General features: G+C 44.7%; 1 protein-coding gene across 1 annotated transcript in view; it reads right to left on the bottom strand.

Annotated features, from left to right (window-relative positions):
• thsd4 (thrombospondin type 1 domain containing 4) overlaps positions 1–26,747 on the bottom strand; it is a 32,405-nt gene extending 5,658 nt beyond the window's left edge. Inside the window, exons 1-8 of the mRNA XM_029497885.1 lie at positions 26,345–26,747; positions 25,721–25,775; positions 25,500–25,575; positions 24,011–24,312; positions 22,438–22,852; positions 21,205–21,307; positions 19,387–19,523; positions 1,732–1,936 (exon numbers count right to left, since the gene is read on the bottom strand). Of these exons, the coding sequence (XP_029353745.1) occupies positions 1,732–1,936; positions 19,387–19,523; positions 21,205–21,307; positions 22,438–22,852; positions 24,011–24,312; positions 25,500–25,575; positions 25,721–25,749 (1,267 nt within the window). The 5' untranslated portion in view covers positions 25,750–25,775; positions 26,345–26,747. The remainder of the gene's footprint in view (positions 1–1,731; positions 1,937–19,386; positions 19,524–21,204; positions 21,308–22,437; positions 22,853–24,010; positions 24,313–25,499; positions 25,576–25,720; positions 25,776–26,344) is intronic.

Here is a 26,747-nt window from a genome sequence, read left to right on the forward strand (position 1 = left end):
AGTGAATAAACGCACTCACGTGCACTTTCAAAGCGGTGTGTTTTATAAACGTGACAATCTGTTTGTGTTGGCAAATTTTTCATGCAAATCCTGAACTGAAACCTCCCAAAATGTTTTCCACTGATTTCATGGATTAAGTACAAGAAGCCATTAGAAAAGCATTAGAAGCGTAATATTAGACAGACTTGTAAAAGAGTGTTTGGACAACTAAAAGTGCTATTAGAGGTGCAGAGAGTGGAACGGAGGCCTATTGAGGGAAAATGAAGGACTTAGTGAGGATGCAGTCGGTCTCTCGCTGTAATGTTGCCATCTGGGAAAAATAGTAAATGTTTATTTTATCCTCGAGGATGTCACCGTCTGTCTTTGTGACAGTGAATGGCTCCTTATGAACCTGAGAAGAGAAAGCTGAACGTGAATGTCATCCAAGTAGTTGAAAAGGTAAAGGCCACTGAACGGCCCCCCGCCCCCGTGTTTTTTTTACCGAGTGGTAAAATTCCACACCGTAATTAAAAAGGATGGTGAGGCTTGAGGGGTAAGATCCTCTAATGAAAGTAATGAAAGCATGTTTATGCACTTTCCTCAAGGGAAGCTGCCGCTGGGGGGGGGTCAGGGCTGTTCCCTTCTTCCTCCAAGCCTATGGTTTAGCTGAGGCACGGCTCTCATTAAACAATGTCTGACATTCCAACAGTCACTTCTGAAAATAACCCTCCACCGTGTCCCCCTGGTGCACCTCCATAAAGACACCAATTATCTGCAGAGTGCGCCTCACACGGAGGGGGCAGCAGGGCTGTGGTGGGGCGGGGGGGGGTGGTAATAAAGGCGACATGCTGCACAGAGAAACTGAAAACGTGACGCCGCAGTTCGTTAATTTGTCTTTTAATCAGACAAATCTAATTAAATTTACAAGCAGATACTACCTGCTGCTCCCGGCGCAGCTGGGACTCGTTAAACTGTCAAACGGCAGCATATTGAATGGAAAACATTTTTTACGCTGCTCATGTGATCGTTTCTTTGGTGACGTTTTTTCCGCTGTAATCTGGAACATCATGGTATGTGTAGGGGATAAATGGAGGTATCCATTTCCTCTACGTGTGTTTTGAACTGGAATGAAAGCAAAGCTCTGCCTCAGGCCACAACTGATGAAACTTTAAACCTGGCCCTGACAACACACACAGATTTCAGCCAACACAGCTCCATATTCCAGAATATATTCAAAGTGAAAAATGAAATGAAACAAGATTTATCAGGTCTGAGCAGAAAGCAGAAATCAGGCAGCAGACACACAGCTGACAGTCAGTATTATTGACATGCTGCTGAGAAACTTCCTGTTTCATTCCATCTTCCGAAGCGGTTCGCTCAGCTGCAGCAGATTATTATATGAATGTAGAATCTGTAGAGCACTGACAGTCGGCGTCTACAATCTGACCTCCTCACTCAGCTCGGCACAACAGCGAGGGAGCTCACAGCCTGCAGGTGGATGCTCGGCTGAACGTGGAGCTTTTGAAATTCTTTATATACGGAAGCAGCAGAGGGGAGCCACAGCTGCCTGCTGAGTGATGTGGCAGGAAAGTGATGACATTTTAAGTACGCCCACACAGGATAACAGATTTGTTGGATACATGTTGCAGAGGAAAGTTTGCCGTGTGAGCAGCAGACAGCCTGAAGTGGCTGTTTGTAGCTTAATGCAGTAAAAGTCACCAGAATCTAAAACAGCCGTTTTATTTTGCTCACCTAGGTAGTTGCGGCTCTTCACCAGCTCTGTGATGTTGATCTTGGTGGCTCCGACTGGGATCTCCACAATCTTATGATAGCCGATCTTGGTCAAACTGTGTTTGAAGACTCCGGAGACCAGCCTGCAGGTTGTGTTGTCACCTCCACACACACCGCATTTGTCCATCACCTTTCCTGATCCGAGATAGTCATCGCAGCCTAGACTCTGTCACAAAGAGGAGGGAAAAATGAAGATTGGTGGGCGCTGCAGAGTGAAACAGCTACATCCTCTGAATCAAAGTGTGCACTAAAAAAAAAAAAGAGTTCAATAAAACCATTTTTTTAGGTTTACTGGCCGTGCGCACACACACACACACACAAACTGTTCTTGGCAAACCCAAAGAGCTAATCGGGTAGAAAAGATGATACTAAGTCAAATTTCATCTGCTAAATGATCTCATATTATTAACTTCAATAGAATAACTAATTTGCAGGGATCTTGTTACTTTCCAGAAGGCACCATTTTTGTCTGTTCCTTTCCCGAGTCTCTCGGGTGTGAGTTTTCTGTGTGACTTTGGCAGAAGGACATTACAGGAAACCTGGGCACAGTAAAAATAGAACAGTTAACATCAGCAGTCCATAAATTCACTCAAACCAGCAGTAAAAGTTAGTTGCTGTGCAAACAGGTGGTGGAGCAGCCAAAACTGGTCCCAGCGGGCCACCATACACTCAGGCATCCAGGACTATGGCTATCACAGAGCCACAGTCACCACCAAGGAAAACCAGCGGAGCGGGCATCGTGCCGGGAAAGGATGTAATGACGCAGAGCTGTGACAGCAGCCGGTCTCCATGACGTCCTGCTTGTCCGTGTCGATCCCTTAATTGCACACGGCTTCCTGTCACTAAAACGCTTGTTAAATATGTGTGTGTGGCTGTTGAGTCCCAAAGTCCAAGACTATTGTCCTTTTTGCTCATCTGGGAATGTCTTTCCAGACTTTTGGATCCGACTGGACATGTGTTTGTGATGGATGATGAAAGTTTAACTGCAGCAGCTCAGCCATAACTCAGGGAAAGACAGACAGGTGGCAAAGAGATGAGAAGAAGGTAGAATAAGGTGAAAGGAAAGGAATGAAAAAAGAGGAGAGAGGAGAGATGGAAGGGGAAATGGTGGCCACGGGTGGGCGAAGGTAGTCGGGGTGAACTTTCAGGGATTCTGGCTCTCTCCAAGCCGCCACAGCTTGCTGAGGTTTGAGACAAAACACCACCTGGGCCAAAACAAACAGCAAGTGTCTCCTTCCACGCAGGAAATAAGTGATGAGAGAAAAGAACAGCAAACCGAGAGCACCCAGAATAACAAAATAAAAGTGCCCAACGTTTCTGTGGCCAGTGTGGAATTATGCTGCAGTCCAGCATGGGGCTGAGTAAAGCCAGGATAACAATCACCAAACACAACACAATAACATCCAGGGAAGCACCGCTGCAGTTCACCATCTCATTTTACACATCATTGAATATAAAACAATAAAGGGATGTATAATGCATGGTAAAACCTGCAGGAGGACATTTTAACTAGCTTCAGTAAGTGCACGATGGAAAACAAATAAAAAGGCAGTCATGAAGGGCTGTTGGTGACATGACGAGCACCGAGCTTCAAACTAAAACAACACCATTATCACAGCGAGGCAAAAATTGCCTGAAAAAGGGAAAAATGTTCCTCTCATAAAACAGACACTGAGACGGTGAAAGGTTATCTGTGGCCACTTGGACGGGAAAACATCTGAATCAAAGCATTTTTATGTCGGAGAGGAGAACGAGCGGTGAATCTGAATTCTCAATTTAATATCATGTGACGGTGCAGTTAAAAACACGCAGCACACGCAGCGATCTCGTTCCTCTGATATGAGCAGAGCCATGAGGTTTTATGGCACCGCTGTGGAAGGCATTAGGGAGTTAAGGGACAACTTGACATTTATTGATTTGGACAGTTGCACCATTAAAACCCCTCAACTGTCAAGACAAACTTTTCATTCTTGCAGTAGCATGCGGCACAAAACTCCAGCCTCCTAATCTGGCCCTGAATAATCCCCAGATTGTCACATCTGCCCGCCAGGCGCTCTCTGACAAACGTGACCTCACCAGTGAACTCATCAGAATGAGGTGTCGCTGGTGTCGGGACACATGACTGAAACCACAGACTGGCTGAGAGCCTCGCCGGCTCTCCTCGGCACAGACTGATAAATGAGGAGGCGGCTTCGGAGCCTCGCTGGAGTTTCACCTTCTCTCCGTGGGTGGCTCGTGCCAGCCGTTGAAGGGTATCGCCTTGTTTTCAGAGGAGCTTTGAGAGGATTTAAAAAATGTCGCTGAAGCCCACCTTCGTCTGGAAACAGTTAAATGTGTCAGGACATCGGAGTCCACTCCCGACCACTGAAAACATCATCTTAGAGTAAATCCTGGTGGTATTTTCCCACAAGATGCAGCTGGGTTAAACTCATCATACTGCAGAGTTCTAACAAGCTGAACCCACACACCGTTTTGCCGAAGGCGCTCGTCAGACTCTCAGAAAACACAACAAAACTAGACAATTTAGAGTTAGACCCCCACCTCAACCTTCAGATTAGTGACGGCAGCACTTCTCATGGCGGACTGCAGTGAGCTCTGACACTGTAACTCAAAGGGCTCAGTGTTAACTGTAACAGAGTGCGTTGGTTAATGAAATTAATCAAAAAGTGGGACGGTCGTGTTCTCCACCAAATCACAGGACTCACAGTCACAATCTCTCCCTTCGGGTTACTTTCAGCAGAGGATAAGGGAATTTTGCAGCACATCAGGATTTCATGGCGACGTTGACCTTGGCCCATTTGGATGGATCGCTTCACTTGATTTGATAAGCGTTAGTTTGTGTCACAGTGAGTGTATGAAACATGTTTTGGAAGGTCAAAGTGACCCTGGGACAAAAAAAAAAACTCCTTCTGGGGGTTCGCTAAGTCTAATCAGTTACAATCTAATCAGTTCATCTCTGAGGCCGAGACAGACAGACACACATGTAAATCAAAAAATCAAATCAAATCAAAATCAAATCAGATTTATTTGTATAGCGCCAAATCATAACAAAGTTACATCAAGGCACTTTACATATAGAGCAGGTCTAGACCAAACTCTTTATGTAATGTGTGTGTTGATCTTGTTGAAATAAAGATACACAAACAGACAAACACAATAAGTGTGTTGGTGGTTTTTATGCTTTTAAAGAAAAAAAAAAATCACACTGCACCGAATACACCTCGAACAACCTCGAGGCCACATTCATACTGAGCTTCACACTGTGGCTCAGATATGAGTGATGATTTTTACAGGCTCCTCGATGCGTCTGTTGATCATATTCTCAGTGTGTTTCTCGACACATGTGCAGGGGCGTCTCTTCTCAAAAATAAAGATTTACCGTAGAGGCAGAGAGTCTAAACCAACATCGCACCGCGTGTGGGAGAGAAAGTGGCAAACATCAACCATCGGTATTATTCTGAACAGTAATAACACTAAGAGACACTCAATCTCCTCCCGACAGCTCTGCCATAATGTTACAATTACCTTGCAATAATAAAGCTTTTATCCTGGTGGGAGGTTTGGTTTGTGGCTCCACATGAGGAATGCAAATATGAATAAAAAGTTAATGCTCCAAATGATATCATGCTTAAATTTAGAGCAGTGATGGATGTAGCATGCAGGCTTCTAGCTCCTCCTCGTTGGAGTAAATTAAGTTCAGGGCTTTACTTAATGCACTGCAGACTTCAGTTGGCTTTAGTCGAACTTGTCAAAAGAAGTATTGAATATGTGAGCGTACTGTGAACTTGTTTGTCCATACGGAGCGTGTTCGATGTCGTTACCTCGGCCAGGACGGGTCATTCTGCGACCTAATAATACTTTCATTAAGAGCTTTTTTTATTCAGCTTCATTTGCGTAATTTTTGTCACATAACTGGCAGCGGTTTGTTGTTTTTGTGGTGCAGGGCTGCTGGAATGGCTGCGTATTAGAGCAGAGCCTGTAAAATAAAGACGATGTGAGACAGTTTGGAAAGCCACGGCTCCAGTTTCTGTATCCAGCATGTGCAGATTGTCAGTTAACATTTATGCTGCTGAGACACAATAATCAGCAGCTAACAGAGGCATCAAGCTCCAGCTGACAGTTCCACTAACACCAGCTGATGCTGCGTCCAGATGTGGGCAGCTGTTCTGGACCATACAGGCACACTGATGTAGATCCAACAGAACATCATTTATCCACATCTCCAGAAGGTTCACCTTTCCTTTCAACATTTTGTTGGTCAACTACCAACAATCCTTCATAAATATTAAGAATAAAGTGTCCCATATGCAGATAACACTAAATCATCAGCTGTGGGGCAGCATACGGACTTATGGGGCCTCGAAATAGATAAAAAAAATAAAAATGTATATGACTTCTGTTCCTACCAACAACAAAAGGTATCTGAATAACTAACAGAGCTAAATGCCTCACCAGAACAACGAAGCGAGGAGGTTACAAATAAAAGGATGTTTTCTTTCTGTCTGGAGAGGGTGCAGTGGTTAAACCCCCTCAAGTCTGAATCCACATGAGTCCACACTGGCTGAGTCTCAGATCCCTGCAGCACCTTCTAACTCGAGTCTTGGCAGTTTCCAGTTCAGTTTTCCTACTGACGACAAAATTCAAAACAAAAAACAACGATGTTTTTACTAAATCCAAATGTCCCGTACCAATTATACTACTGTAAACAAAATGAACAAAAGCTCCATTGCAGGCAAAGCTAGCGGGGCAGCAGCACTCCTCCTCATACTAAAACACCATTTTGATAAATGTACAGTTAAATGGGGCTGTTTGGTGAACACTGCAGCTCGTCACACATCAAAAGTTTGCAGAGTTCTTTTGGAAAACGGCCAATAAAGTTATCGTGAACTGGTTAACTGTGAGAAATCGGCTCATCTGGAAAAGCAATAGAAGCCGACTTGGCTTCCACGTTGAGAATACGGAGGCAACATCTTTCTTCCCAAAGACAAAGAATTTATAGTAGAATTGACCTGAAGAAACGACGCCGAGTCTGGAGATGACATTACTGAAATCTCACAAACATCTCAAAGACCAAAAAAACTCAACTGACACTTTCCAATTAGGTTTAGATGAAGAATAAAGAACTACGGTACAACAATCGACCGCCCTCTCTTTCATATGACATGCAAAATGTGGTTGCCATTGCTACCAGCATCTGCCTCCCACATGCTGGGATGCTGCAGGTCTTTAACTGCTTTTAATGAGCAGGAGCAGGCGATGCTGCTTTTACTTCAGTCAGCACTTCAAACGCATCTGCATGTATGGAAGCAGCTGCCAGCGAGCTCACATCTGACATTCTCAGTAATAAACTAACTGAACCGGCGGCCGGCTCTGATTTACTGTCTTCACTGTGCACACTGTACTGCGAGAACAGAATACTACGCTGGAGCCGGTTCAGGACACATCTGTTATTTGTGCTGATATTCTCAGGACGGTGCCAACATTAGAGGGATAAATGTATCATATGGCCAAAAACATGTTTGTTTGGTTTTTTTTTTTTAGCTTCAATGCAATATACAATTTTCGTAACTCCTTTCCCAAACAGCGATTGTCCAATCACAGCCTAGTAATTACACCTACGAGGGCCTTTATCGCTCTACCATGAGGTGCAATTGTCAGCTTACCACTTCACCTCCAAATCATCCATTTCATTCGTTTATGTGGTTACCGGTTACGCTCAAAAAGGCCCCGTCTGGATTTGGATGGAAACCAGATTCAACTCTGGCCAACGTTACCTGAAATGAACAGTGACACTGACACAAAATAACAGTCTGCTCCTACAGTTGTACTCTCCATACTTATAATAGCAGAATAATAGCTGCTGCTCTATTTCCATGTCTTCTGCATGGATCATTAACCAGTGAGAGTGTTGACATTTTGCCCAGGACAAGCAGCTTCTGGTCTTTCACCACACTCTGTGCAGTCTCCCCTTTCAAAATAAAATGAAAACATAAAAAAAAAAAAAAAAAAAGTCAATCACAGGCAATATTTTCTACCGTCTTCTCATTGTTCTTCTTTCAGCAGTGAAAAGAGCTGAATTTGTAGTCCATCCATTCATATTCAACTACGCTGAAATATAACCATCAGCTGGAAATAATGAGCGCTGAATTGAAAGTTTGGCTAAAAGAGAAACCTTTATCAAAATTCTGTCAAAGGAGAGATGCAGCCAGTTTTATTTAAATGCAGGTGGCCCCCTGACTCAAAAGATTGCCACTGATGCATTTAGAGTATGGAAGAAGTGACTTCATTAATAGCTCAGACGTTTCAGATTTATATAATTCGTTCCTTTCCTTCACATTTCATTCTGGCCACGCTATAATGGGAACGCTAACTAGAAGACTAGCTGTGGTTTGAGACCACAAATAGGAGCAAAAGTCCTGGTCCTTGGACAGGACCCACTCAGCTCTCTGTCTCCACAACACAGCGTTTCTCAGCATCTACAGCAGCTTGTGTCAAACCAAAATGTTAACCCAGACAAGATGGAACTAAAGGGAGACAATCTGAGGACAAAAGAGGAAACTGTGGCTCCAACAAGTTTACAAATTGTGCTATTGTGTTACGCTGTTTCAGTTTGCTGCTCCTTTTAAATTTATATCTGTATTCTACGGATGATTTTGCAGGCAGAGGTTGAAATCTGATTATCTCTAAGATGTGAGAATCAGCGTTTGCAGCCATGAAGACAGACGCAGGCCTGAGTGGCTGGACCTTTGATCCCGACCGTAAAAAGGGGCCACATCCATACCACAACCCGGCCCGGGGCCAAGGGCACAGCGACTTCGTTAAAGCCTGCCATGCTTGTAAAACTCTCAGAAATAGCGCTGAGCACAGTGAATCTACACTCAAACGCGTTGAGTTTCACCTGACATCGGCGATGTGGACTGTTTGGGGAACAGAGACACAGAAAAGTCTCTGACAGGGATTCACAACTGATGATGAACTCATGATGTTTCACTTCTGTTTTGACAGCAGCTGCACCAACGATGGTTCTGACATATTATACACAAGTCTTCTGTCCTGACTGTTTTATCAGTTCCACCCCGACAATATGATTAATTCAACACCAGTCATCATTTCTAGATCCCAAATATAAATTTCCACTATTGGAGTTGTTGTCTGTTCATAAGTGGTTTAACAGGTCAACCTCCCCGCAGTCCAACTGGCTCCAAACTTCGCATGTTACTGTGTAAGAAAACATCACCAATGCCCTTTTGGCAAATAAAATGAACACAATATTTTTCATGTGTAGTCAAAACAACATATTAAACATGAAACTATTTTTCTTAGTTGGTATAAAAACTTTTTCATCAAATGTCAAACTCGCTGAGGCAAAAGGAATGTATTTTCCAACATCATACAATGAAAATATACTCGTAAATTTACAAAGCGGTTCTCTTTAGCACATAACAGCAGACAGAACTCTAAATATCGTCACAGAAATAGAAATAAAAGAAGACACAGCTGATTTACAGGAGCTGAAGACAGCTGTCGTCATTCTGAAGGCAGCATTAAAGTCTTCGTTCGGGCTCCTGATGTGAATGTCACGTCGACCTCCATCGACTCGACTCCAACTTTTTTTCTAACATCTAAAATATCACGAGCAGCTGAGTCCACTCTATGTTCCAACATTTACATGAAACTGGTAGCCGTGTCGTTTAAAGCCTGATAAATCTGGCTCAGACATCCTCATCAGGACCTCGGCTCTGCGCCAGTTCACATTAACACCCTCAGGCAGCTCGCAGCAGCCTCATTAATCACCAGCAAACAGGTGAGCTAAACCCAACTGAGCCGAGTCACAGGCAGCGACAGGCTAATTCAGGCCTGCCGTTCCAAGTGCATCTTTACAGTCCCAGGACAGGCCTGGCTCACCAAGACTTCCACTAGGAGGGAAATCTAATCCCACAAGCAGCCCGTGAATGTGCTGTGGAAAAATAAACAGCAGAGCTACAGTGAAAACAGCTCTACTGTAAACCCCCCCACCGACTTCAGGATCATGGAGCTGCACTGACAGCCCACTGAGCAGAAAAACGACAAACTGGATGGGAACGAGAACCATCTGAGGTGACCTCAGATTTAATCCGGGGGGATCCCAGCGGGTCCTACCTGTGACCGCGGCTTCCCCTGCACCCGCACCTGGAGGCAGACGAGCAGCAGAAGAGCCAGTCCTGACAGCATTCTCTCATGTGGCCACAGAAATGTCCGAGCAGTCACTCAGGCTGCCGTCAGCCTCTTCCTCACCGCTGCAGCTCTGGGAATGCCAAAAAAACCCAAACCCTCTCACTACAGAGCTGATCTGCTCGAGCTCCCCTCGTAAACTGAGCTGGGGGAGGTGCAGCTGGGGAAGGTAGTGAGAGGGCTGGAGCTGTTTTAGAGGAGGGAGAGGGAGAGGTAGAAAATGAACAGGGGGGATAAAGAGAGGGAGAGGAGGCAGAGCGGAGAGCAAGTTAGACGTCAGAGAGGAAGTTTTCAGGAACATTTTCATTGTGACAGAAGAAGTAAGACAGGAAGGGGATTCTTCCAGGATGAGAGCTGTGGGTTCTGCCATCATCCAGGATGCCAGCGATGAGACGGACAAACCTTAAAAAGCCTTCACCCTTGTTCCAAATACGACAACCACACACACCAGAAATAACACGCTTCCAACGACTCCCCCCTTTCAGAGCCGGCTCATCATATGGTTTTCATATCGCCTCCACCATTGTTTCCACGACACTGAACCCTAATTCAACAAGAAATACTGAAGTCAGGAGACAGTTCTTCATCCTCCTATCTGACGGTTATTTTTTCACAAAGTGACAGACTGAGCCCATCAGGGATGTTGTGGCTGGACCCGTTCCTGCACAAAGACGGTTCTTCATGCTCGGGCCTGGAAAAACGGCTGATAATTGAAAACGTTTCTGTTTTGAAGCAACACACAAAAACCACGACAGGCTGCTGCAGTCGAACATTTTCACTGAGGGGGGGGGGGGGTGAATGGGCACGATGGTCTGACAGAGAAACAGAAAGAGGAAATCAAACCACCCTAACCCTCTTTGTATGTGGGACTGACTTAGATTTTGGTCATTCAGCTTTGTGACTATCACACAGCTTTTTTTTTTTCTTTTTTTTTTTGAGATCATTAAATCTCACTTCTAACCAAATAATGCTTCTTAACAGCCAAACAGCTGATTTCATATGAAGCTGTGTATGAGTGTTGAGAGATGTTTGTTTATCATATTTTATTTTGATCAGTTAATTTAGGTTGATTTAACTGGTCACAGTCAATTGGAACTTTTGTAAGAAAAGTTGTTTTTGAAACAGAAAATTCAATTAATTCAGCTCACATTAATATGAATACACATTTGAAATTCACAGAACTACAACCACAGCTTATCACAGAATCCAGCTGCAGCTTAGTTGTTGCAGTTTTTGTGATTAAACAGACGAGCAGTCAAATATTTGAATGTTGGTGTTTTGTCACAGTCTGCCACCTTTTCAAATAATCTGCAAGAGCGAGCAGAGACGCTGAGTCCGAAGAAGAAACAAATACCTCCACATCTGTAACTGGCTCAGCTTCAGCTGACACGCAGACATCATAATATACAGTACGCACAGTAAGCAGCTAAGAAACAACTCTCCCGTGAAACGAGGCCCAGCTGCAGACGTGTGGGAGCAGCAACATCCGCTGTGATGAACCGACTGACGTGGTCTCCTGCTGCCCGTCTTCTGCCTCCGATCTGGACAGGTCTCATTACGGAGCCATAGCACCCAGAGGTCGGGCGGGGTCTTTGTTTCCTCCAACATGGGGGTCAGCCCAGTCTCCGACTCACACACGTCAGAGTCGTGCTCTACAGCAGGTGGGCTCGACAGGAACGTTCACTGCGAGCGTCCGGCAGAAACACTCACTCTCCTTTTCATAAACTGTCACATCTCCAGCATTTCCTGCCGTTTGGTGGACGTCTAAATCCAAAACTCATTAGCAGAGACAGGACTGCAAATATTTTAGCAGGTGTGGCCTCAGTGGGAAACCCTCTACCTGGCAGCTTCAACGCTTCTGTCAGGAATCTGCCTTACATCATGCTCCATACACAGGAGGGAAGAGGATGTAGCAGAAAATACAGTCTTCCACAAATATTTAAGCCAACATCTCCAATCATGCCTGTCTACGTCCTGCACAGAGTCTAATCTGTTAACTTGATCAGGAAAAGTAAAAGGCAGAAAGTAGGAAGAGAAAACAAATGATTTTTGTGCATCTGGGATATATATTAGAGAGCAAGGCCAGGCATGTAGGTCCTATGATTGCTCCCTTCGAGCAATGTCTTTGAGTGAAGAAGGCAGCAGAGGAATGAAGGAGGAGAGCTGATGAATAAAGCAGGTCGGGAAGGGATTTGGACTGGGAGGGGCAAGGTGTGGCCGAGGAGGACTCCTCTTTCTATTTGCTTCATTCAACAGCTGACAGTCTGCAGAGGAAGATATTAAATAGTTACTGTACACCAGAGAGGCCTCCTACCAGGTGGAACACCTGCACAGGTTGGGATCACTTTCAGCAAAACACACGAGCAGCCAAATAACGTCAGCAGTCGGAAGCTTAACCCAACAAGTGACATCTTGCTTTATTATAACAAATACATTTTTGCTCCTGAAGTTACATTTAGTCAGATTTGTTACAGTTAAATGAGTAATCAATCAACTGCAGACCTCAAAATCAAAAAATAAAACTACACAATAAATGAAATGATTTATTTATCATCGACTTTTCCTGGAACATTTGGGAGTCAGGAGTTCTTGTTCTGTCTGTCATTAGAGCCTGTAAACTACTCGGCCTTTCGTACGCCACATCAAACTTTTAAAGACTCCATCTAGAGCCACATAAGGCGTGCATGTGATATTTTCACAGGTTTGCTGGCAACATGTTGCATAAACTGATTTTATATGTAAAAGTAGTCAGCACGCCTTTTATTTTCACTTGTCATTTATTATTACAGATCTAAGTCACATCTGCGGCAAAAGAAAATTCCCAACAGGTCGATCCAGACCCGAGGTTTTCTGTATCGCTGTATATTATATGTTTTATGATATTTTTGTACCATTTGTACGTTAGAAATTTCCTAATTTTGGTTTACTTTTTTATGCATCTTGAGTTAACTAAACAGGATTTATCCCTGGTGTCGATCTGCAGCAGTTCAACTCGAGAAGTTGCCAGATTGAGAAGCTATGAATTTAGAGTAGTTTGCCCAAAACTGGATCCAAAGCTATAAAGGTCTGAGAGCTCCAGAGGAACTATAGTGTGAACACGAAGACGACTGGATTCTGTTTCAGATGAAATTACCACGCAATTATCATGAATCTTAACTTTCTTCTTGGATGTCATGAAGCAGGATTTGAGTCCTGCTGAGCTACCTGCTGAGAACAGCTTGGAAGTTAACACATAGTCTCAGTCAGTATTTCAAATAGTTTTCAAACAAAAACAGAAATTCAGCTGTGTTAAAATACCGAACATGTGAGCACAGAGAGAAGGACACAGCAGAATCCAAATCCATTCTCTGAGTTCTGACCTTGTCTTGTTTTCACTGAGCGAGCAGACACAGACTGTGGCCTGTAACGGCTCCAGGCCTCATCAGTTACTCACCAGACTTGACCTCAACAAGAGGCGCAAATCTGTGACTGACTGACGAGACAAGGAACAAATGGACAAAACTCCTTCATAACACTGTTTTATGTCTCTACTGAGCTGCCTCTGGTTAACACAGCTTTACGATATTGACCCTGAGCGACAGGAAACCAACGGACAGGAACTCTCTCTTAGTAACACATCCTGATATGGAAACGCATATTTACAAATTGTTATGAGGCATATGTTGTCAAACACCGACGGTCCGAGTTCACTGTCAACAACACACCTTCATTACTTATCTTCCTCCCAGAGGACCGTTAATTCCAGGCGCCCAGCAAGCGCGGACCACACATCAACGAATCCAGATCTCTGACATTCCAAACAAACCGACGGGACGTAAAATGGCCTCAACTGTCTCTTCAATTGACAGCCACCCAGATAGCACCCATTCACTGTCAACAGCCGTCTGTCTGAGGAAGACCCGTGTGACTGCTGAATGCTAAAAATACGACCCTGTATGTGTGCAGTGTGGCCTCGTAAATCTGCCTCAGAGACCGGACGCCGGGACCTGCTGGGTGTCAGCCATTACTGCGAAATGCACATCAGCTGTCCCCCAATCACGGCCGTCTGTCCATCAACCAGATCAGTTAATGATATCACTGTAGGTTTGAGCTCGACCTCCTTCATTGATTTCAGCCCAGATCTGTTGGTGCAAATACTTTCTTCATTTCGGCGGACATCAATATTCGAGAGCTGCTGTTGTGCTGAGCTGCCAGAATCTGATCAGGAAATGGAAGTTCAACACAGAGCTGGCTTGTCTTCTCTGCTTTTCCTGAGGTCTCTTTGTGACAACACCAAAATAATCCAGACAATGTATGAAAAAGCTTCTCTCACTGTGTGTGTGTGTGTGTGTTTGTGGAGAAAACAATTTAAAGACAGAAAAAAGAACAAATACAGCTGTTATTTACAGGAAATTAACAAACCAAATGTAATATGCAGGATATGAACAGAGAAACCACAAGTATGTTGGAAACACATCAAATGACCCAAATGGGACATTAAATGCAGACACTATCCTTCCTCACAGCTTGAATAAGGCCCCACTTTCAGAGTTAAACACAAAGACTTTGAGCTGTGGCACATCCTGAAGTGTGACAGTGCAGAACAAGTGTCTAACCTCTGAACCCTCAGCAGGAGGGACAGGAAGTCTTAACTGTCATCCAACTGGACAAATGCCCTAATGAGTGTGATTAAGCAGGATACTGTATCACTTCTGGCTCCCTGTGGAGGGAGGGGAAGACGCAGTAGCTCTCTTCCAAGGAAAAAGCGAGCACTCCTTCAAAGCCTATACTTTACTTCATTTATGATTTGTTTTCTTTACATTACAGATGAAGCCATACTTTCACAAAAAGGAATTCTTGGCACTAAACTAACTTCAGGCAATGCCCAAACCCGAAATCGACCAATTCTCTGCTACACCGCTTATGTCCCAAAAATTCAATTTATATTCTGCCCAAATGTTTATACATAAAGAGACTATAGGGAAGACTTTTCTGCTTTCTCACAGCTACTGGCATATTACACCCAGACTGCTGTTATGATCGGATGGCAAATCTTTCTCAGGGACTGTAAGCCGCCTGGAGCGCTTTCAGGAAGAAGTGGCTAAGTAAACAGAAGAACCATACATGACGTACAAAGAAGCCGTGTGGGCTGGTAATTAAAGTTGGTATCTAATTTCATATCACGGATTTGCATTTTTGTGAATGTGGCAGATTGATGATCAGTCTTGACTCAATTTCCGCCTGAACATGTGGAAATCTTCCTCTGAATGATATGTTCAGCTATTCCTGTCAGTCACATAACACTTGTGGGAGCCACAAGAGTCTCCTCTTAAAGAAGAAGAAGAAAAAGAAAGAGAACTCTAAAAAATTCTGCGAAAAATCAGTTAAAATCCCCAGACTGATATAACAAGCACGAAGAGCAAAGCCAGAATTTTTCGACTTCAGCAAACACTCGTCGTATATAACCAACATAACCAAAGGCAGGCTCTGCTGACATGAATCCATACGCTGAGGGGTAATGATGGGGAACACGCTGAGCGTCTGCAGCTGGAGCCTGTCGTGACAGAGATGGGACTGAGGTATCTCCACCCGTCTGTGCCTGGGAAGCTGTATATCAAGCACTCATCCCCCTTTTAACAAGTCTGTCCACCTCAGTGGGGAACGCATAAAACAGATGCAGCTGTCAGAGAAGAGAAGCGAGGAGCAGCCGTGGCTGTTGTTTGATGGGTTCGGGCCTGAGAGCCGCGTTCGGGGTCCTGGGAAACACGCCGGTGGCTGCGGCCGCGCTCCACCTGCCGCCTCAATGTGCCGAAATCTGTCAGGTCAGTGTTGCCTCCATACTTCAATGAAAACATTTTACAGGCTCATGCTGCATCTGGCACATTTATCACCCACATAAATCGACAAGATTTAAACTTCAGCTTCCATTTCCTGTTATTTCATCATCGTCCGTGCCCGAAGCTAGCTGCTCAGACCCTTTTCACCCTCAGCTGGGCCCACCGCCGGCAGCAGAGAAGTGTGCGGTCAGTGAGCGCCCTTTAAAAATACACACACCCTTCTCAAATGCACTTCCTCGGTATAAAGGGAGAGAAGTTGTGGCTGAATGGAATTCCCACCATAAAGGGATCTTTCTTCCACTGTTCATCTGAAATGAGCGACCACATTCAAGGGGGTTTCAGAGAGAGGTGGGCTTTTCAGTGTGCTCATGCACACAAGAGAATCATAAGAAATGTTCAGTACTTTAAAACGATAAAATAGTTAGCATGAATAAAATAAGATAAAAAAACGCCAAATGTGTTCAGCTGAGTTCTACACTTTTACTGACTGACGTAGTTTTCCTGCTTTGCTTATATGCAGAAACAAAAGTAAATCACATTACATGGTGAGATTTACATCCCAAATATGAACTGGCACTGAAGTGTATTTGAACCAGAATGGAGTCAAATTGTGTTCACAACATGTCAATCTGTTTCTGTGGTTCTTTTTCTAAATACAGTATGTTTATATCAAGAATTCATATTAAGATATATGAGTGCAAAGAAATATTGGTAATGAAAGGGAAGCGTTTGAGATTAAGCTTTCATTTTCTCACCAGGATCTCATGCTGATGTGAAAACAGAGAGTGAGAAACTAACTAGAAGATGCAGTTGTGGCTCAGTCCCACACTGAAATCATCCCTGCAGGCCGCTGAGACACATATTCTTACTTTCATGTCTGTTGTGTCCAAACCCATTTATTTCATCATTTGTTTGCTGAGCATCCTAATAAAGACTGCAGTATTCAGCACTTCTGAGGCATCGTGGACCAATCTGAGCCGAGACAATGACGACGGAAGGCAAAGCCCCAGCAGCTACAAACAAAGAGAGATGAGTGTCCTCGTCACAAGCACACAAACACAAGCAATGAAACGGAATGACAAAACACTGGCAGGCCACTCAAATGTGTGTGGGCACACTCAAACAGGGTCTGAACTCTTCAGCTGATAAACCACCATCAGTTCGCTGGTTCTTCCCCCGTCAAGGCGCTCAGGACGGCCGCTGTGTCCGTCATGTCAGAAAAGCTGAGCCTCGTTATTTTAAAACCTGAGTGTCTCGAACGGGTCGATCTGAGGGTGTCACTGCGTCACATTCACAAATATGAGACGGAGGCACCGGAGGTCAAAGGTCAAATGGACAGAGCTAGGTTGTTATTCATGCTGCAGAGAAGGTGCCAGGGAGAGGCATGAGGACCGCACAAACTGTTGGTGGGAAACAGCAGCTGTGGATCATCGCAGCTCAGGCCTGACGTGTTGAATTCATATTTCATTATCACATTTGAGTGTCTAAACATCTGTTTGTTGCAGAGCCACAGATTACCTCCAGACAAGACTCATGAAGGAAGTACCAAAGAGTGTGATATCAGATCCAGCACTTCATCTTTCTGATTTTTCAACTCAAAAAGTAGATGGACCAATAAAACAAAAGCCAACAGCTCATGGTCATTGGCACCACAGCAAAACCTAGCAGCAAGGTAACGAACAACTGGGCTCATAAATACTTATGGAATTAATAAATATCCACTGTAGTTCATACAAACTGTGATGGGAGAGGTTTCCTTCCCATCTCTAAGTCTGACGTATCAAACTGAATTAAACCAATCTATGACTGAACTATTTCAGAGACATTCAGCCAACATCAGGGTCGAGGAATGTGACGGCTTCTTCAGTTGGTTCAGCTCTTTTGGGGCCAGATCCTCCCATTATTCGAACACTAGTATAGAATATAACCAGACTTAAATATAAACCAAAGCATAAAATACAACTTGGTTTCTTGTTTGTTCCTACAGTGGAGAAAGAACTGAAAACCAACGATGAATGCAGCGAAAATGTTCTAAAATACGATGCAGAAAAAGTATACTGATTCCAAAAAGCAGTTTAAATATCTTAGTCAGACCAAGAAAGCCGTCCTCAGACACGCGCTGTTTAAATGGCTACAGGTCTTTATTGAGCACGAAAATCTTTCTCTGTTCAAAACTTATCGCAGCTTTTTGACGAGTACGCCAAACCAGCTGACCGTCAGCTGATGATGACGGACGCTTCCAGCTCTTCATTCTTTCATTCTTTCCCGGGGCTCCTTCCTGCTCCACGCTGCTGCTGCTCCCTCCATTATGGTCTTTGTCTAATCAATAGTTGCCACGAAGATGCTGCTGCAGTTCAGCAGCATCATGCTTTGAATTCAATTATCCAGATGTTTTGACATTATCTCTCGGCTTTAACGTGGGGTGATGTCCGGTTCAAATGGCTAGACCAGCTGAGAAAATCTCCGTGGGGAAACAGTCAAGAAAAAAATGTGCCTTTCCTGAAAAACTGCTGATGAGTTTAAATTCTTAAATATGTCTAAGGCTGGAAAGTACATAATTTCTTTTTGTGTAATTGTTTGAGGCGGACTCATGAATCACAATTTAGCTTCTGTTATTAATTCAAGCCAACTCATGTGAAGGATCACAGTGTCGAACCCGATAACAGCGGAGAAGTGATCAAGGCCGAAATGAGAGATCAGAGGGTTTTCTATCTTGATTAAATCTTAATTTTGCTGCTGGATTACAGTGCATGGGACCTCCTGGAAATGACCATCAACATATTTCTCCGAGTTAAACCCCGATCAAAAGAACGGCAACGTGAATCCGGCACACTGAATGCATAGCCAGCGTTGAGCAGGAACACACAGCGACTTGTCTGTCCAACTCTGTGCTCACAGGTGTGTTTTCATGGTGTGTATTAAATACAGGGTCAAAAGTGCAAGTATGTGCTGCATTGAGATCCCAGATCTCCTGCTTTGGCCCAAGGGTGTAGAAACTTCCTCCTGACCTTCACTTCACTCCTCCACATCACAGATCACCCTGATGCTGTGCTGCCCTCTGCTGTCCACAGGAGGAAGCGTCAAACACCCCTTCAACCTTGAGCCCGAGTTCATGTTTGGGTCTCATCATTTGTTGCTTAGTTCATAAGAGATAAAACACATGATGAATGAAACGAGACTGCAGAATGGAAGACCCAAAAGTGTACCAAAATATTTGCAACACCTGCTCAATGATGGATGAAATTAGGCCCAAAGCAATAATCCACTATACAGTAGAGTGTGATGATCAAGTATCAAATCATGCTCATCAATTCCATTTTGGTCTGTTTATACGAAAGGGAGCTAAATAATGTTTTGTCCTCTGAGGAAGTTGAACTGTGACCGTGGATCTCAGAAATGAGGACAGTCTGGATAAAGGATGAAGGAAGCAGCTGTGACTGAATATTCTCTCCATCAAGCACGTTAAAGAGCGTTTGGGACTAAATGGCTTCAAACAAACTGCGTAGAGCCGAAGAGTAAAAAGAGTGTCAACTAAAAACAAAATGCCTTTTCTGGAAATTTTTCTGGAGGAATGCGATAAAGGGCCTACCGTACACTTTCCCGCCACACAGAGAGAGGAATCGTTCTGTCCACATGGCGTCCCATCAATCACCCTGTCGGACTGCCGCACGTAGAACCTGAACCCCACGGCCCGGCAGTTGAGTTCGCAATGCTGATCCCCGGGAACTAGGTGGAGATACAGGAGATACATGAGACAATTGTATTGTATGTACCCAAAGACATTTTGACAACATGTGTGTTTCATAGCATGTATTGACAAAACACAGAAGAGAAGCAGAAGCGTATGAAAAAGAGACACATGATGGACGAGTGCGTTAAACGAATGAATCATCTTTACGCGTCTCCACACATCTTGTGTCAACACTGGAAACTTAGCTGAGTTTGTCTGAAGCTGAACTTTTGTAGACAGAGCTGTTCGGAGTCCAGGTCCTTAAGCACTTAAACAGAGGTCAGATCACGCAGGCTGCAGAGTGACATTAAATTTCTATGACTCTAATAAAACCAGCATGCTGGAGCTGGACTCTGTCAAAGTCAAATAATACATTTCATTTCAGTCAGAAGTGAGTCAAATCAAATTATATATTACCACAGAAGCTGCTGGTTTGAAAACAAGTTTTTATTTCCACTAATGCCAAATCAAAAACGCTTCCTGATCCCTTTTCTTTGTATTTGATTCTGCTTCTTAACAAATTAGATACACTGAAAGTGCAAATGCCAGACATTTCTTAGACAGATATACAAGAGTATGTTTAAACACTGTTCTAGATCGGTGTCAAATAATCCAGACTAACACATTTATCAAGAGTTATTTAATCTTTACATCTGTATTACCCATCAGTCAAAGCAGCAACACAGAGAAATGATCTCAAAATACACATCTGTCTGACAGGATATTAATTTAGAGGCTGTTGTTTCCATTAGTGTTCTCAGATAAATGACATTTCAGGAGGTGTTTTGACTGTTGCCTGGATACTTCAGGTGAGTGAGGTCGGAGATGAATGAACATTTATTTATGAGGCTGCAGACAGTTGATATATTGCACGCCTGACATCATTTCACACTTTGGTTAATATAGGTCATAAGTCAGGGAGCGGATAATGTTAAAACTATGAAAGTGCCACCAAACAACCAATTTTAATGGAGAACCTTGACGTTGGGACACAAACTGTCCCTGACATTTGATCAGGACCCTCTGTTGTTCCTAAAAACACGTTGAAAACACGTAAATACCTCTAAACTCCCAGCCGTATGTTTTTTAAACTGTATCCTTGAATACGGGACCAGCAGCATAATTAAATGTTGAAGAAATGTTATGCTCTTTTGACAGAAGTTTTTCTAGAACAACCGCAAAATGGCCCGGAGCATGTGACCCCGGCCCAGCAGAGGTCAGTGCAGGAGGAGATGCCCAGGCATCCAACTGCAGGTTAACAAAGTGACTTGTGTTGGATTAACAGTGGACTTTGTTCTGGTGGAGCGCTGCCAAAACAAAACATCCATTAAAGGTTATATTTAACTCAGTCCGGTCCCAGGAGAAAAACGGCAGCAGAGAGTCTCGCCTGCAGATCAATACTAAATCCTTTATTCGTCCGCTCAAGTTTCAGTGTCACTCTTCCCCTTTTTCTTGTTTTGTTTTCCTGATTGGCTTTTGGTAATTCATTTGATCTCCTTCACAGATTTCTGTCGCCAGCCGCAGCCAGACTTAGTTCCTCACATGGAGCACACAGTGCAACAGAAACTGGGGAAAAATACTCAGAATTTCATATAACTATGCGATTTTAGCAAAAACAAAAAAGTAAGATTGCATGCATGTGCACGAACACACAGTGCATCAATATGTCCAACCTACCCTCGTTGAAAGGTTCCCACTCGTACTGTCGGCCCATGAAGGGCTGGCTGTTGTAGGAAGAACACTGAACAGCCCTGATGTGTCTGCTGGATGGAGGACAGGCCTGAGGACGGACACACACACACACATTTATTTTCCACAAAGATACAGAGTGTACGTTAATCCTTTTGTTACTGCAGTAAGCTCACATTTCTCATTGTCATGCTCCGTAGCCACTCATTGACTGTTGGAGTCAACCTCCTCTGTTTTAACTGCTTTAACTCTCCACTTGCAGCTCATCCTTTGTTGCCAAAAGAAGTCAGATTCCAGTATTTATGAAGGCTCGCCAGGGAAACCCAATCTCCCACGTGCCTCTTCATATCTCCTTTGTCTAAACAAGACCCCGGTCTGCTTTACTTTGCTTGAATATCTGTGTCATCGCACACCAGAGACAATATACAGAACCGGACACTGTTTAAATTTATTTTAATGCACAGGATGGAATCTGTACCTGCGAATTGGATAAGCAAAGCTCATTCGCACATTTGTTCATTACAGCCGGGGTTTAATTCCTAAGGCTTCCTAAGACAAAAGCTTTGACAATATTTTCTCACCAAAGCTGCCAACAGAAGAAATTTTGGGTCAGAATTAAATCACATTAAAGTCGAACAAACAATTCAGTCCAAATAATGACAGCTCAACACTGGCCTGACATACAGTTAAACTAATGTTTTTCCCTGTGAATTATCCTTATTATTATTATTATTAGTCAACTATGAGCTGCTTGTATCACTGACAACGTGCCAAAGTGTATAATTAGTGAGAATATCACACCTTAGAAATGTTAAACATCACAAGAAGTCACTTCCAAAGACTGTAAAAATAAAACACTTGTCCCAACATGAACGACGCGTGTGCCATTCTTTTATTCTACTTGTCAATGAACTACATTAAAGAGGCTGGGACTCGCATTATAATATCCAAGTTCCCTCACTGGTCAGAAAATAATCTCTCTGCAGATGCGGTCTGGCAGAGAAAGTTAAACTGTGACAGGAAGGAAGTGTCTACTTCCTGTTCAACTACACCTCTTACGTTTTTGTGGAAAAGTGCATTTGTATTTTATGGTAAGACTAAAGTGCTGTGTGTTTAGGCCGATCACCAAGAAGTGATATCAGAATACTGAGAATAATGAGACGCTCATTAGGCCTCATAAATCAACAGCACACATACCCATTATAAGAAAATGTTGCGTACATTACTGTTGCAGATCTTGTAGTGAGCAGACTCTCCTGCACAGAAGGAAGCAGGTAAAGGGTTGTAGGGTCTCTCGAGGTGTTGGTGGGGCCCGGAGGACTGGCTGCTTGGTTGCAGCTCCTGTTCCTCAGCCTGGTGGACTGAACCGGGCTGGTAGAGGGAGGCCCAGACTTGGTTATTTTTGGGCTGCACGTAGGGCCTGCTGTAGCGACGAAGGTTGTTGGAGACGTCCATGCCGTTTGACCTGTGGCCGCTGCGGCCTCTGGCAGCAGGATGGTGGGCATCGGCCGCAGGGGAGCGTCTCTGTCTGTGGGGGCGGGCTGTCCCAGAGCCGTGGCCTGGGTCCTTCTGTAACGGAGCAACGTACGGAGCTCTGCCGTAGCCGTATCGTCCTGGGACGATCTGACTGACCCTCCTGAAAACAGAAACACGAGGAGAGCCACAATTAAGACATAGACACTTCTGTACCTACGGAATCACCTCGATGTCGACACCAACTCATGTCCCTGAACGCAGCTCTCCCCCATCTGTCTCACTCAGGAATACATTGTCTGCTTTCCCTTTTCAAACAGACAGACTACACAGTCGTGGCCAATCAGTATATTTGGATTAGGTTCTTCTTTGACTAATAGGGGATGTTCAAGCTAAACGTCCTCTTTGATGGAGGAGACTGTCAAGGAGCTTCATCCGACTCAAACTCTAGAGAAGCATTAAAATCCCAGTAGCAGTATGGTGGGAGCTTTCGTTGTTATTTGGCTTCTTAGATTCCAACTCAAACAGCCCCCCATTACTCAGCTGTCAGTGCTGTTTGTTTTAAAGGCAAGCACAACAGGAAGGGGGTCACAAAGCTGCCAAGCACAAGCCGAGCCTTTGACTCCACACATAAAAGACTAGTTTTCCACTGGAGGGCAGTCAGATGGCCCACAGTGATGGCTCCAAAGAGTCACATTTAGATCGGCCTGCTCAGCATGCAGCACAGACGTACAGGCTCTTTAAGGACCTCAACAGAGACAAGAACTCAAACACAGAATATTCTCCACTGAACAGTGAACTTTTTTTAACGCTTCCTCAGACAATAAAGATCAGTTAATGCATGCTGATAGGAGAGCTAAAAAGTAAATGTGGCAGACATTTTTGGTCAGGAGACCTGACAGGCACACACATGGTGACCGGTCATAGCTCTTTCATGACTTGTGTGGTGAACGGAGGCGGAGTCAGTAAGACGCCAGAGACCAGCTCTAACAAGACTTTGGCTGTGAATCAAGGTAAATCTGGAGCAATCACTGAACACTCTGAAAGGAAATAATTAGTCTTCTTTCACTACCATGTTTACAGACATCCTGTTTGTCACGAAGGGAAGCATTTTTTTTGTATCATTCATATTTTATAAATCCTTCAAGTTTGTGCACATCATCGTCTCTCTCATTTTCCTCCGCTCATTTATTCAGGGTTTTACTCTTGTTTGTATCTACAGTGGAACACAGCAAAGCCTATTGAAGGTCTGGAAAGTACAGAATTTCAAACTGTTGATTGTTTCTCAGCCAGAATCCATCACCCTGACTGATGACAGTACCTCTGTCCACCGGGCCGGATCTCTTTCATCACTCCACCTCGCCTGCTGCTGTTGGAGGGAATTCCCGTGTTGCGGTGCAGAGGAACTGAGATCACGTGGCCTGGCTGCTGGGGATGACCTCCTGCTCTTCTTGGGGGGTAATGGGACGGAGCGTAAACAGGCAGGCAGGGCCTACTCTGTTCTTGAACGCCTCTTCCACAGCTCAGGGAGCAGGGCGACCAGGATCCCCAGGCCCCCCAGGAGCCCTGAACCTCTCCATGATCTGCCCTGACCTCCTGCTGGGTCTCTGCCCTCTGAGGAACCTGTAGGGAGACAAAACAACCACAATTACTGACAAAGACAAGTGTGAAGACACAGGACATTGCCACAAGGCGCGAGTGCCAAGGATTGATGGAGAGCTTCCTTCAACGAGCTTTTAATTTCCGCAGATCGTGGCTGTGTATAAAAGCTGGAGTCAGTGACCTCATCTCATCAACATGACGATCCTGCTCCTCCAACCTCCCACTGCTGTTCCTGAAACAGACTTCTGTTCACCATCATAAAGCCCTGATTTGGCTGATTAGTGGGTGTCTGTTAGTTACCTCTCCCCTATTGGCTACCTGCATTTCTCACTGTTGACTCTATCCCTCTGTTCAGCTCTGCCAGGGACGTATTAGCAGCGATCACTGTGCTCTCTGTTTGAGGAACCTGCCAGCAGGAGTCCTGTGCCAAGCCGGCTTTATCCGTGGAGCCGCGTGGAAATCCTGCTCTTTAAGGAGCACTTTGTCTCTATTCACTGCGACCTCTCTGGGCAAACACACGGCTGTAGTAAAAGCTCCGCTGCCTTTGACTTTTAGCGGATGGAAAGAGAATACAGAAGCAGTGGGGAGAGTTGGCAGGAAGCTCCTCTGCTGTCAATCAGACTGTGCAGCTATTCAAAGAGACCCCAGACTTCCCTCCTGCTCCTGTTCCCTGCTTCAGCCTTTGTAACCCAACGCCACTGTCATCTCCCGTGTCAGCCGTAGGTCACACAGCTGGACTCCTCCTGGAGCCGACTCACGCCCAACCCTGAAAAACTGACTGTCAATCAGCTCCACACTTGGTGCACCCTCTGTTTGCATCCATGTTGCGCCTGCTGCTCCAGAGTTCAAGAGGAGTCTTGCCGACATCAGCCCTTTGTGCTTTCGCTGTAAGCAACACAACTTTTCACTCTCTTGCATTTCAGCCGAACAAATTAGCACCCCGGTCAGATTCCTCCTGGAAATACTCTCACCATTTACACACACTGGCAACAGAAGAGCTGCTGAAACTGAAGTTTATAACTTGAGATGCTGTTTGGCCAAACTAACAAGGCACAAACATGCACGCCATCCTACACAAGCGATTCGCTCACCTGTGCCAACCACGGCGTTACAGTTGTTGTGAGAGCGAGCGTGTCAAACAGATCACATACGTCTGAACTGATTTATTCGGCTGCAGCAGCACCACCTGCTACACGGCGGCTGCTCACCTTCCTGTGGTCTGTCATGTGTTGGCAGTCCAGGGGGTCCGGCCAAAGCAACAGCAGCAGCAGCGGCACAGAAACCCTACAGAGAAAACACAGATTATGGTGAGAAGAGTTTTACCGAAACAGCATCATTGGGTCAAACATAAGAATCATTGTAATGTCATTATAATTACGTTTTTTTACATTTAGGGATAGATAATGTAATCATCAATGAAAGGATCTACCTGACAGTCCAGACACAGGACTCCTGCATAGCTTCTGGATTCTTAGACACAGACACTGAAAACATGAAGAGATGAGATCTGTTAGCATACACCTGAGTAAGACTGACATTTTCAACATAACTGCTGTCTGCATGGCTGGAGCTCAGAGACAGAGCGGGGGGGGGGGGGGGGGGGGTGAACTGTCTTATCACTTCACATCTGCAGAGAAGTAAATGACAGAGTTCTGTAAGTGACTGGTATTAAAAATATAAATCATATCCCGTTAAGCAGCCATGAACGTACAACTTTCCCATGAATGTCACAAAAATGTGAAGGGCTTCGCCCTACTTGACCATGTGAGTTGACCCCCCCTGACCCCGGGCTCCTAATGAGGGGCCAGCCCTGTGTGGACCACTCAGGGCAGGACTTTCACCCCTCACCCCAGACCTTAGAACTGAAGCAGACAGGGGGGCCGAGTCCTGCAGACTTTCTTCCAAAGTCTCCAAACCAGAAAAAAACAACAGTACAGGCAATAAACACTCCTCAACTCACAGTCGATCATTTGGTTTAGCCTGTGCATGTATTTATCATTGTTTGCTTGTTTTCAGCACGAAGCTGAAGGAAATCAGCCCAGAAGTGATCTACCTGTATAAACCTGGTGCTGCTGAGCTGAAGGGTTTGGACTCGGTCTCCGGTGGATCCTACACCGTCGCCTTCACGGATCCATTTCCACGCGCAGGTATCCTCATGGTGGAAACGGTGATCCAAGATGAAATCCAGCCTTCTTCCCGCCACCTCCAGAGACTAAACCAGGTAAGACAGAGAATCCGAGGTCAGAGCTGAGATCTTGGTCATCACGGTGACTCCGGCATTTCTGGTTTTACGCGCAAAGACTGAGAATGACAGAAAAGCTGGAGCCAGATCCGGGCAGACAGAAAAACCACCTCTGCTGCGCCCCCTGCTGCAGCTACACACCCGTGTCTGGGACCGGGTGTGTGTCTGTGTGTCATGTAAGTGTGTAGGTGTGTGAGTCTCCCTTTGCAGCTCC

This window comes from Echeneis naucrates, chromosome 3, assembly GCF_900963305.1.
Source record: "Echeneis naucrates chromosome 3, fEcheNa1.1, whole genome shotgun sequence".
Lineage (NCBI taxonomy): Eukaryota > Metazoa > Chordata > Actinopteri > Carangiformes > Echeneidae > Echeneis > Echeneis naucrates.